Source organism: Pelophylax lessonae (assembly GCF_965119305.1).
Source record: "Pelophylax lessonae genome assembly, chromosome: 6".
In the NCBI taxonomy this organism is placed as follows: domain Eukaryota; kingdom Metazoa; phylum Chordata; class Amphibia; order Anura; family Ranidae; genus Pelophylax; species Pelophylax lessonae.
In genome coordinates, this window is record NC_138773.1 from 189,071,828 (window position 1) to 189,085,704 (window position 13,877).

The following is a 13,877-nucleotide window of genomic DNA, read 5'->3' on the forward strand; positions in this document are numbered from 1 at the left end:
AGCTATGGCCTGTACGCGCTCGTAGGCTGAACTGGGGTGACCACCGGATCTCAACATCCAGCCCGTCGCCCAGTTCAGCTTTCTTGCTTGAAGATCTCACAGGAACACTGGAGAAAAAAAGCTGTCTAAAAAATCCTTTAAGAAAAAAATCTTGCCAGGACCTAAGATCCCAGCAAGGTATCTAGGTCCTTACTCCTAACTAGACAGAAAATAACTGATTTGCTGAGGCAGAGAGAGAGAGGATATACCCTCTGGGACTGCCCCTAGGGTGTGGCCAGAGCTTTTTAATTTCCTGTCTAGTCCTGCTCCTGTGGAGGCAACATAACCCGAAGGTGGTGTATCACCGAGGACTACGTCTGTCAATGAGCGCTAGAGAAAAGGGTTGTTTTACAAGGTGATTATTTACAATCACTACGTTTTTTTTTTTTTTATTGGTTTTTTTTTTGTTTTTTTTACACTTTCTCTTTTTTGTTATCAACTTTCTTGATATGACAAGGGATAAACAACATGTTAGCATAGGCAGTGACAGGTCCCCTTTTGGAGAGAAATGGGGTCTATTAGACTCCATATCTCTCCTTTGGCCTCACAAGCAACTGATCAGGGGATCCAGGGGGCTCTAAAGCGGCTTGGATCGCTTTTACATTTTTCAGAATCGTAGGCTGAAAAAAAAAAAAAAAAAAAAGAAGAAGGATAGCAGCTGCAGGCATGACCACGGTAAATCACTGAAACCTGAGGATTTACAGGTACGTCCTAAGGGCAGGAAGTGGTTAATCGGCAGATATGTTTCAGAGATGGGGTGTTGCAGCCCTATGGAAGAGTGACTTCAAATAAGAACCTTGTTTTAAAGATTAACCCCTTTCCGCCGCAAGTACACATAAATGCGGCCTCAATGAAGTGGGTCTTCCTTCATGAGACTGCATATATGCCTACATGTGACATGTGAGAAACGGAATGCCGGATTTTTGGTGCACCTTCAGAAAACACGGAAAAATATGCAACCTAATAGAAGTCAAAGGGACCACAGCTAAAAACACATCTAAAATGCACCTAAACTGGGCATACACCTGCACTGTGGCCAAAATGCACCGGTGTGAGCCTGGCCTAAGATACTAGAAGGGGGCAATGTACTACATAGTAACAAATCAGATTTCTGTCAAATATGATCCTGGCTGTGGTGTCAACAACACTTCTGAATAATCTTCACACACAAAATCTGACATTGTTTCACTTATTTAATTTAAATATTTAATTAGCTCATATCCTTTCTTTGTAACATAGAACAGAGATCTATTGCTCTATCTTTCTTACTTACCTCATGATATATTGAAGGCTTTGATAATGATGGTATAGTAAATGACAGTACTTTATTGTTTCCATCTTTGTCAGCAATTTCCTATAAATCAGGAAAAAAATGCAATTGGGTACAATTCGCAAATAAGCATAGAATGTTATGTCCGTGTCATATTTATTGTTATGGGGCAATAAGAGTGGCCTTACACTATAGCATTATTTAAACGTGTAGATTGCACATTTGTTGTGCATCTTAGCAAACATTGCTACATTTTTGTATTACAGCAAAACTAAAAACTGCACTAGAACAAAAATGCACACCGAAACACAGAATTTTTAAGTGACCCTGTCATGAGAGAAATGAGTTGCCATTAAAAACCTCCCTCCAGAAAATGCTTGTTGCGTGGTGTCAGTGCTTTGAGTCAGACCTGGGATAAATCTGCTATAAACCAATATTAGAAAGTGATGAATTCTTAATCTCCATACTTGTTCCAGGTCAGTGATTTAGGAAGTTCTGAAGCCAATCCATCAGCTGACAAACCGGAAACTGGCATTTTCAAGATAAACATTTAAATATATGTAAAAATTTTGACATTGTTTATTGCAAGTACTTTTATTATACATTAGCATTTCATAATATTAGAAAACCTTTAACCGTTTTGCTGCCAGATTCTTTTTTTCAGTTTTTGCACACGTTTAAACAAAAATATTTTAGGCCTGAAGGTTACTTAAACCCTCCCAAAATATTACAGTATCTCCCAAAAGTGAGTACACCCCTCACATTTTTGTAAATATTTTATTGTATCTTTTCATGTGACAACACTGAAGAAATGACACTTTGCTACAATGTAAAGTAGTGAGTGTACAGCTTGTATAACAGTGTAAATTTGCTGTCCCCTCAAAATAACACACAGCCATTAATGTCTAAACTGCTGGCAACAAAAGTGAGTAACCCCCTAAGTGGAAATGTCCAAATCGGGCCCAATTAGCCATTTTCCCTCCTCTGTGTCATGTGACTTATTAGTGTTACAAGGTCTCAGGTGTGAATGGGGGAGCAGGTGTGTTAAATTTGGTTATATCACTCTCATTCTTTCATACTAGTCACTGGAAGTTCCACATGGCACCTCATGGCTAAGAACTCTCTGAGGATCTGAAAAAAAAAAATTGTTGCGCTACATAAAGATGGCCTAGGCTATAAGAAGATTGCAAAGACCCTGAAACTGAGCTGCAGCACGGTGGCCAAGACCATACAGAGGTTTAACATGACAGGTTCCACTCAGAACAGGCCTCGCCATGGTCGACCAAAGGAGTGGAGTGCACGTGCTCAGCATCATATCCAGAGGTTGTCTTTGGGAAATAGACATACGAGTGCTATCAGCATTGCTGCAGAGGTTGAAGGGGTGGGGGGGGATCAGCCTGTCAGTGCTCAGACCATACGTCGCACACGGCATCAAATTGGTCTGCATGGCTGTCATCCCAGAAAGAAGCCTCTTCTAAAGATGATGCATAAGAAAGCCCGCAAACAGTTTGCTGAAGACAAGCAGACTAGGGACATGGATTACTGGAACCATATAAACAATAAAGGTGACCAGCGCTACGGAATATCTCAAGTGTAAAGGATTTTTGTAAAAATACAGGTGTAAGCAGCCATAAACCAACCCCTGGAGAACCAAGGGCAAGATGTATGTCAAAAGGAAAAAAGTTTGTATACGGCGCTACCTGTTTGAGCAGTTTCTATAAAAAAAGGGGGGAATGGTAACCCCTATATAGGTGTATGTGCACCCAAAGAAATTTAATAAAGTGCTTAGTGCAGGTGGTGAATTAGCAAACGCCCCCCAAGGGGAACAAAAGTGCACAGTGACAAATAAATAATGTGCTATACGTGACTGCTCATATGTTTAAAAACATATAAAACTGATAACATATAAAGTGCCAGTGAAAAATGTGCAAAAAATGCAATATCAATAACAATATGCCAAATATTTTATTATATTAGAAGCACACCCTACAGGTGTAATAGATAATGGTGAATAAGTGAAATTCAAACACAAAGTGTATTGTGAGTGAGGTGCCCAAAGATAGCAACCAATTGGTAACACTCTCACCCGGTAATCCTCTTCTGGGCCAGAGAAATTGATATGTAGCCACAGAGGAAAAAATCCAATCCAAATCTAGGGGTTCCTTCAGCCCGGCGGACCACGTTGGGAGCTGCCTCCCTCAAGATGTATTAATCATCCAAAGTGTCTCCACTGTGATTGGCTGAAACCCACCACCAACCCACAGCCAAAAGGCGAAGCCCAGGAACACTGCTCTGATGGCCACCTGGTGATGCGCTCCCCGGTAGAGGAGGAGAAGCTGTCTGTTGAGTCCGGCTATGAAGGCGGTGAGGGCGATGCGGTCTCCGGTACTCCCCAGCAGGCTGGGGATGGTCTCCGTGTACCGGCTGGTGATGATAGGGAGGAGGATGACGGACACACCGAGGAGGAAGCTCACCGCACTCACTCTCCCCCTTGTCCTATGGTCTGACAAGACCAAGATAAACATATTTGGTTCAGATGGTGTCAAGCGTGTGTGGCGGCAACCAGGTGAGAGTACAAAAAAAAAGTGTGTCTTGCCTATAGTCAAGCATGGTGGTGAGAGTGTCATGGTCTGGGGCTGCATGAGTGCTGCCAGAACTGGGTAGCTACAGTTCATTGAGGGAACCATGAATGCCAACATATTCTGTGACATACTGAAGCAAAGCATGATCCCCTCCCTTCGGGACCAGGGCCGCGGGGCAGTATTCCAACATAATAATGACCCCAAACACACCTGCAGGATGACCACTGCCTTGCTAAAGAAGCTGAGGGTAAAGGTGATGGACTGGCCAAGCATGTCTCGAGACCTAAACCCTATTGAGCATCTGTGGGGCATCCTCAAATGGAAGGTGGAGGAGCGTAAGGTCTCTAGCATCCACCAGCTTCGTGATGTCGTCTTAGACGAGTGAAAGAGGACTCCTGTGGCAATCTGTGAAGCTCTGGTGAACTCCATGCCTAACAGGGTTAAGGCAGTGCTGGAAAATAATAGTGGCCACACAAAATATTGACACTTTGGGCCCAATTAAGACATTTTACCTTAGAGGTGTACTCACTTTTGTTGCCAGCGGTTTAGACATTAATGGCTGTGTGTTAAGTTATTTTGAGGGGACAGCAAATTTAAACAGTTATACAAGCTGTACACTCACTACTTTACATTGTAGCAAAATTTTATTTCTTCAGTGTTGTCACATGAAAAAAAATAATAAAATAATTTACAAAAATGTGAGGGATGTACTCACTTTTATGAGATACTGTATATGTTTTCTAAAAGCTGACAAGAGAATAAAATAGTGGTAGTTCCCGTTTTTTTTGTCACACAATATTAGCACAACAGTTTATAAAATGAAACATTTCAGTAATAACTAAAACAAAAGCAATTTTAGGGCACACAAATGCAATGCATTACTCAATTTATTGGTAATATATAAAAGATGAAGTTATGCCCAGTAAATAGATATTGTTTGCGCCCCTGAAAATGTGACTAAACTTCGGTACCTTATATTTTCCATAGACGACACTTTAAAAGCCCCTTCAGGTCATCAGTTAGGAGTGAACCGTGAATAATGGGCCTAGAATTATTGCTCTCTCACACCAGCGTGTGCAGCTATACTTAACACACGTGTATCACACCTGATGTTTTTGTGCGTAGGTGCTCCTAACCACCACTCTAAGAGGAAAAGGAAACCATCATCTCCGGTCGTTCCAGGATACATGGAGCAGCCACCCTTTTGGTGGATTTCCTTTTCCTTCTAGAGTGGCAGCCCAAAGTGGCTCTTCTTCCCCTAGTTTTACTGGGGGTTATCCTTCCCTCCCCTTAAATGAGCACAAGGACGGGTATGTGAAGGTTTATTTACATTCTACATCACACCAAGGGCTGTGACACTGATCTGTGTGGAGGTTGGCAGTGACCCAAGTTTATTGACTGCCTTGTTTTCATTTAATAACAGTTTCCTTAATCTAGTGGATTTTTGGGCCTGAAGATCCATCATTATAAAATTATAATTTATGCTGGATGGATATCCCACACACTTCAGTGTGCTGCATATAACTTTGTACACTCTTTCCATATACTCCAGTGGATTGTAAGTAGCACAGGACTGTGGTACTTCTGTCCTAATGACCGTCAACAGAATTGTCAAGCGACATAGCTTTTGTGAGTTTGTTTTTAGCGGACCTAGTGTACATTGCATTTTATCCCACTCAATCAGGCAGTTTCCAGTACCACTAGAAAATAAGTGAATAAGTAGACTTTTTCCACTTCAGAGAAAATGCAAAGACTGCAGCAACATTGAAATTACGTGTCTTCTCCGCTGCGGTTTGGTAGTAAGCAGCTACAGTGCAGCCGTACGATTAGATCCGCCTTAATAGGTTATCAATTGGGCAAAATAAATGCCAAAAGAATAAAAAAGTGATGATATTTTATCTCAAAAAAGGTCCTTACCAGATTGTAAATTCCCAACAAAAGAGCTTCAATACAGCCATTGCTCTGTCGATCGCGGCTGGCAGTGAGGCGCAGGTAGATGGAAATCAACTCCGGCAGGAATTGCATGGTAAACCTCTTCAGTCGCACTTCTGAGCTGCGATAGAGCTCAAAAAGCTGGTGGCAGATTGGTTCCAGAAGCTAACAATATAAGACAAAAAAAGAGAAAATTGTACAATCACATCTGATATAACAAAAGCAAAGTGTAGGACAGAGAAAAAAAATACAAGCAGTGCACAAAAACCTCAGCTTTAGATTCTACAGAATGGAGAAAACACTGAACACTGCCAAAATGTTCAGAATTTCAAAAGTGATCCAGATAAACATGCCGTGAAGTGTGGCACACATACCTCTTGTGCACCTACTCACCAGAAAAAAATGGACCCTTAACTTTTCCGTCTGGGGGTCAATCTCGCTTGTAAGATTTTTTTTTCACCATCTGTGTCCCATTGTGGAGATTTCCCTTCACTTCCTGTCCTATAGCCAAACAGGAAGTGAGAGGAAATCAATGCAAATTAAGGGAATTTCACGGGTACCCCCTAGGTCACCAGAACTAGTGTAACCATTGGAAGATTTCTCCTTGATTACTTTTCTGGGGACAATCCAAAATTTGGGTTATTCTTTTACTTTCAATGAAAATAGTAAACAGGACAAATAGAGAGGGTAAATCTTCCCAACGGGGGGCACGCATGCAGTGAAGTGTGAGAATCTCAGCCTATTGGGCAGAGGTAAGGAGGAAACCTGATAAATCAGTTATGAATTTGCCTCCTATTAAAAAAACAATCATGTAAACAGGAACATGAATACATATTCTGGAAAATTAAAGGTTGTCACACAAATATTATAGCTAAAAGGAATGCTAAGCTTAGACTGCGTTAAACAGACAACAAGGCCAGCAAAAAACCTTAAGGAGAACTTGTCACCAGACAAGTTCGGGCATAATATTAACCTATAAAAACCTCCCTTATGTACACATCCAAGAGCACCGAGACTGCTACTAGGTGCCGCCATCTTGGCTGCCACATCAGCAGTCTCAGGAGCTGAGGGGTGGAGGAGCTGGGCCAGCACATAGAATAATTAGACACTCTCAGCAGAGGAGAGGGATATGAAATTGCGGGAGGGAGGGGCTTGTACTGGGGAATGGACTAGCACAATTTGCTAGCAAGTTCAGAGACACCTTAAATTTATTTGAACAAATTTTAAAATAAAAAAGGAAAAAAGCTGCAGGTATGAATTTAAAACACCTGTTTTATCTGTGCTTTTACCTGCATTTTTTTTAGTTAGTGGCAGGGTTTCTTTAAACATGTCTTGTTAGGCATACTAGGTTATTCAGAGCCTCAAAGTAGAAATTCACCATAAAACCTAAATTTTTAAATCTACTTGCATCCACAGCCTAACACTAACCTATCTAGCCCTGTAAAGAAGAAATCACTATACATGCCTTTCTAAAGCCGCTCTGATCTTGTCCCACGCTGAGCTGTCAGCGGTGGCTTCTCTGTGGAAGTGGATGCAGAGGAGGCAGCCAACAACGGAAGCCCCACAGTAACTCTATGGTAACCGTCACTTCCTAGGTATTTCCCAGCCATTATCCCCCGTTGGAGACTGGACTTGAATCGGCTTCAGAAAAGATATGTATACTGATTACAGTGCTAGATAGGTTAGTATTAGATTGTGGATGCAAGTAGCTTTTGAGATTTTAGTTTTAGGGTGAACTTTCACTTTAATGCTACTTAGAAAATGGGTTATGTCAAACTGCCTCACAAACCAATTTATGTGAATTTATGTATGCCACAGATGGTTTTTAAAAAATGTACAATCTAAATTAGAACTATATAATAGATTCATGTTATGCACTATCCATGCTCTGTGCTAGGAATCTGTGTCAGCCAATATCGATCTGGGAACAAATCAATTTAAATTATATCCACAGTGCACTCCAATGTAAGGAACTGATAGAAGCAATTATGTTTGAGTGCAATAAGCTGTCTGTGTACAAAGTTGCCTGCTTCATCCTCAGCTTCACTGATAAAATATCAAAGCTCTTTCATTGTCTCAGTTAATGACCCATGATCTCCCACAAGGCACCTGCAGTAGCTTGATGTACAAGAAATGTAGTCTGTACAGGAGCGATCATTTTACAATATCCTTGTCTGCTCATAACCCACCATCACTCCTCACAATCCTGTTTAAAGTATTCAGTGTAGATGCTGGAATATCCCCACCTAAGAGATTATATCCAGTGTGGATGCTGGAATATCCCCACTAAGAGATTATATCCAGTGTGGATGTTGGAATATCGCCACCTAAGAGATTATATCCAGTGTGGATGTTGGAATATCCCCCACCTAAGAGATTATATCCAGTGTGGATGTTGGAATATCCCCAACTAAGAGATTATATCCAGTGTGGATGTTGGAATATCGCCACCTAAGAGATTATATCCAGTGTGGATGTTGGAATATGCCCCACCTAAGAGATTATATCCAGTGTGGATGTTGGAATATCCCCAACTAAGAGATTATATCCAGTGTGGATGTTGGAATATCGCCACCTAAGAGATTATATCCAGTGTGGATGTTGGAATATCGCCACCTAAGAGATTATATCCAGTGTGGATGTTGGAATATCCCCACCTAAGAGATTATATCCAGTGTGGATGTTGGAATATCGCCACCTAAGAGATTATATCCAGTGTGGATGTTGGAATATCGCCACCTAAGAGATTATATCCAGTGTGGATGTTGGAATATCCCCACCTAAGAGATTATATTCAGTGTAGATGTTGGAATATCGCCACCTAAGAGATTATATCCAGTGTGGATGTTGGAATATCCCCACCTAAGAGATTATATTCAGTGTAGATGTTGGAATATCGCCACCTAAGAGATTATATCCAGTGTGGATGTTGGAATATCCCCCACCTAAGAGATTATATCCAGTGTGGATGTTGGAATATCCCCAACTAAGAGATTATATCCAGTGTGGATGTTGGAATATCGCCACCTAAGAGATTATATCCAGTGTGGATGTTGGAATATCGCCAACTAAGAGATTATATCCAGTGTGGATGTTGGAATATCCCCACCTAAGAGATTATATTCAGTGTAGATGTTGGAATATCCCCACCTAAGAGATTATATTCAGTGTAGATGTTGGAATATCGCCACCTAAGAGATTATAACCAGTGTGGATGTTGGAATATTCTCACCTAAGAGATTATATCCAGTGTGGATGTTGGAATATTCTCACCTAAGAGATTATATTCAGTGTGGATGTTGGAATATTCTCACCTAAGAGATTATATTCAGTGTAGATGTTGGAATATCGCCACCTAAGAGATTATATCCAGTGTGGATGTTGGAATATTCTCACCTAAGAGATTATATTCAGTGTAGAGTTTGGAATATTCTCACCTAAGAGATATTCAGTGTAGATGTTGAAATATTCCCACCCAAGAGTTAAAATTTAGGTATGAAATATCCCCTGCCTATTCATCTGAACAACAATATTTAGTTATACTCTACTGAGACTAATGAAGAAAAAAATAACTGAGAAACAAACATGAAAATGTGGAGAAATAAAGGCCTCTGAAGGCAATACCCCAGGATATTGAGTTGGTCATTGTCAGAAGTAGTAAATAATGCTTGTCATCCATCAGAGCAAACTTTTACACATGCAGACCCAGTTCATTTCATCAGTTCAGTCATGTTTTTTTCAAAGAAAAAACAGATAAAGTTTACATCAATTTTTCATCACTTGGTCATCCATTTTTACCACAGTTTTTACATCAGATGTTGATGGATGCAGATGTAAATGGATGATCATCAATTTACATCCGTTTTTCTATAGAGATGCATTGATATCCATTCACACCTGAAAATGATATTCTCAGGCATTTTTTTTTTTTTTGGGCATTTTTTGCAGGCATTTGGAGGCAGGCAATGACATCTAACAAAACCGCTTGTACTCTGCCAAAAAAGAAGCTCACTTACTTTTCTGTGCTTCAGGTGACAAATGCTCATATGTGAACAGAGGCCATTAAAATGAATGGGATTTTGCTTGTTGGGCATTTTGAGATTTCAGAGATGAGCGTTTTACGAGCTGAAAAACGCTCAGGTGTGAACAGGGCCTAAAGGTGTAGAGCATGTTCATGTTGTAAAATAATTTTCCACTTAGCATAATAAATAAAATAAAGCTAAGTGAACATTCACATTGATTAAAATACTATAACATGTGAAACAGAATAAAAAAAGAAAAAGAGTTTTGTCTGACACATGATTGGATGAAGTCAGTAGTTTCCCTGCATTCACCAAGCTAGATAAAAATTCACTTTGCATAGTGATCTACTATTGAATCAACTACTATTGAATCAACCCCGATGTTTTGTAAATGTTATTGCTTGTTGACTTTGTATTCATAGGGTAGTCAAAGTCTATCCAGAGTTCCCATTCCGAGTAAAACATTACAAAAAAAAAAAAAAGTGTCTTTTACCATGTAATGAACTTCATTTTTCGAAGGGCTAGTACACACTATAAGAGAATCGGGCGAACATTTTCGTCCAAAGAATTTGAACGATTTTCATTTAGTGTGTACACAACTTTAAACAGCCGATTTTTTTCCATTTTGTACGAAAATTCTCGAAGGAACCAACTCCAAAAAATGTTTTCGTACGGGAACAAAACAAACGATTTTCGTATTAGTACCGGTTTCGTACGGTTTTTCTAAAAGAAAAATCAGAAAAGAAAGACTGCGCATGTTTAGAAACAATAAATAAAAAAAAGCCTTTGTTGTACGAGAATTTTCGTACAAATTTTCGTTCATCGGTTCCGATTTGCTGTAAAACAAGGAAAACCGGACGATCGTTTGCCCGATTTTCTTATAGTGAGTACCCTGCCCGATTTTCTTATAGTGAGTACCCCACTTTAGTCTACAGTACTGAGCCTGATAACCAATTAACTGGGACTTGGGACTGCCCTGTGCAGGGTCTGGGTATTACATTGTTAGTTACATTTACCCATTTATTTTGAAGCATAGATACACCACGGATTTCTGACACAGATGTTAGATAACCAGGCAGCACCACCAAATATTCAAACAAGTTCAATTTTGATTACATCCTATAGAAGACAGAGGTAAACTGGAAAAAGTAATTCAATGGAGAGGGCTTTATTTAAATGGAAAACAATATATATGTTTTGGGTACATGACAGTTCACTGTTCTAACAAACATCTTAAGCCAACTAAAGGAACACTAGCTAAACCAGCTTGTTTCTTCTGTATTGAGGAATTGCTGGCACAGGTCATTTCAAGGAAGAGTTATATCTGCAATAGTGCATAAAATATTGGAACGCACTGTGCTTTTTTCAGCAGCAATTAAGTTATTTGAACTATAAAACTGCTGAATGCTTATTATCTGTTCAATCTGACAGCAATTTAATCATAAACATATGCTGCAACTCAGGGTGGCAGATGTCAAGCATTTGGATATTTCTCTACTTGTCAGGATCTTCCCCCATTTAATACACCATTAGAGATTTTTTTTTATAACAAGCAGTTATCTAAATACATTAAAGAACCAAGAAAAAAAATAAAGGTGACACTAAATGCTACATGAATTCGTGGCCAAGTAAAATGGAAATGTAAAAAAAAGTAAATTGTAAAATCGGACATGACAAAACTGGGTATGGTAAGCATTTCTACAAAATGCAACTACCTAACATCTTCACAAATGATCAAGTTTGCCCTGGGACCTCGGTAGTGTAAAAACCACTTTAACCCCCCTGCCTTTCATACCAAGCCTGTCTATATTAATTGGGTAACTGGGAGTTGCAGAAGGTGCAATATAATGGGCTTAAATCTAATCTACTAGAAAAATTGGCAAATTAAAGTCCCCCAGGGTTTCAGATGGGCTCAGGAGATAAGCTTCTGAGGGAGCATGTAGAAATGTATTCTACAAGTTTCCCAAGTGTAGTGTTTTTTCCTTTATCGGGATTAGTATTTTTTGTGGACACAGTTGTGTCATATGGCCACTTTCAGAAACTATACCCCGACAAAGAAAAAAAAAACAGGTAAAACCCCCTCACTCTGAGATTACCTCAGAGTACCACAAAAAACCTTGAGCTTTGAAATCCTTCAAGCCTGCACTCAAGTCCTCTTCTGCATAAAGGGAAGCCCCCACTTATGAAGTTAGAGGACGTCTGTTAGCCTTTGTGTAGACCAGTGGCGGATCCAGGGGGGGGGCATCGAGTCAATTGCCCCCCCCCGAGAAAATAGTACCAGGTTTAAGTTTACAGAGGCATTCTATAAATGCATTGCAGGTACTTTATTTCTGCTTCCACGGCTCCCAGGAGACCTAAAATATAATCCCTAAGCCCCATCAGTTCAGAGGGGCCCAGGATGCTGTTTCATAGAGAGAGTTTTTTTTTTTTTATTTCCCTGCTCAGGTGGATTAATACCACCAGGAGCCGCATTTTGCGACATTAAAATGAAAGTTCCGGCCAGGCGGAGTGATATCAGTCAGCAGCCTCATCACTGCCTGACTCCTGCAGCCAATGGGTGCAGAGAGGAGAGGGCGGGCTCAGGCTGAGGGGGAAGCCTGAGACACAGCAGCGTGCGTCTGTGTGTGTGAACACACTGAGAGGGACAGATCTTCACAGCAGACAGGGGCAGTAAGGAAAACGTCTAGACTGCAATTAATTCATTTGTCTCCAAAAAGGTACAGTAACACACCCATCCCCCTTCACCTATGCCATGTCCTTGCTGCTGGCCAGCCACCATGAGGAATTATACAGCAGCTAAATGCTATCATCATCATTATCATCATGATAATCACACAGTACAGATGCATTGAGCCACAGCACCTGTATTGTGTGATTGTCATGATGATAATGATGATATAGACTGACAGTGAAAATAATCTTCCTGCCTCCTTTACACAGGGTGTGCTGCAGACATGAGTCTAACATGCAGGGCTGTCATTTAATGGCTTTAGGATGCATAAAGTGTTGCATATATCCTTGTGCCAGCATCCCATTTTTTTCTACTGAGACACACAGCCACTGTGTCCCAATATGTCATGCTTCCTGGTGTGCATGCAGGGTGCTTTCATGGACCTGCCACCAGCGTGTCATATCAGGACAGTGCACAGCCATGTGTCGGAATACAAATAAATGGCATGCAGGCATGGGGATAAATGGAACACTTTAAAACATTGTCACTGTTTTAACCACCTGCCGACCAGCCGCCACAGTTATATGGCGGCAGGTTCTCGCAAATCATCGTACCTGTACGGTGGTGTGCAGGAGTGATCCTGGGGGCGCGCGTGCCCACTTGCCAGCGGGGAAGCGGAGGCACAGGGCCAGCAGCCGCGATTGGCGCCGGGCACCTGCAATCGCTCCCTGTGAAGAGAGAACGACGGTCTGCAGTTGGAAACGCAGCAGACCGTTGTTGTCTCAGGAATCACTGCAGAGCTCCTGTGTTCCTCCTATTTAGGAACACAGGTCTCTGTGTTGGTATTACAAGCCCACCCCCACAGTTAGAAAGCACCCCCCAGGCTCACACTTAACCCTTTGATCGCCCCTGGGTAAACGCCTTCCCTGCCAGTGTCATTATTACAGTGACAGTGCATATTTTTAGCACTGATTACTGTTGTAATGTCACTGGTCCTCCCAAAAATGTCAGTTAGGGGTCCGATCTGTCTGCTGCAATGTCGCAGTCCCGCTAAAAATTGCCGCCATTACTAGTAAAAAAAATAAAAATGACAGTGCCCCTCCCGAGATTAGACTCTGGATCCGCCCCTGGTGTAGACCCAGTCAAAATTAATCTCAGATGCCTGGGTAAGAGATGTGGTGCACGACCCCTAACCCTCCTCCTAAGCTGCCAGACCAAACATTACTGTGCTGTTTCATCATCTCTCCGGTTTAGTTTACACTTAAGCTGAGTACCCAAGGGCTGAAAATGGTCGGACCGGCAGGGAGGGGGGCAGTCCCCTTGTTATAACACAAGAGCTCAGTGGGGAGATTGCTGCATTA

General features: G+C 41.2%; 1 protein-coding gene across 2 annotated transcripts in view; it reads right to left on the bottom strand.

Annotated features, from left to right (window-relative positions):
- The window catches only part of HYCC2 (hyccin PI4KA lipid kinase complex subunit 2), a 176,060-nt gene that overhangs the window by 34,588 nt on the left and 127,595 nt on the right, over positions 1-13,877 (bottom strand). For both annotated transcript variants that reach the window (XM_082262154.1, XM_082262153.1), the window contains exons 5-6: positions 5,809-5,988; positions 1,313-1,393 (exon numbers count right to left, since the gene is read on the bottom strand). In XM_082262154.1, the coding sequence (XP_082118280.1) occupies positions 1,313-1,393; positions 5,809-5,988 (261 nt within the window). The remainder of the gene's footprint in view (positions 1-1,312; positions 1,394-5,808; positions 5,989-13,877) is intronic.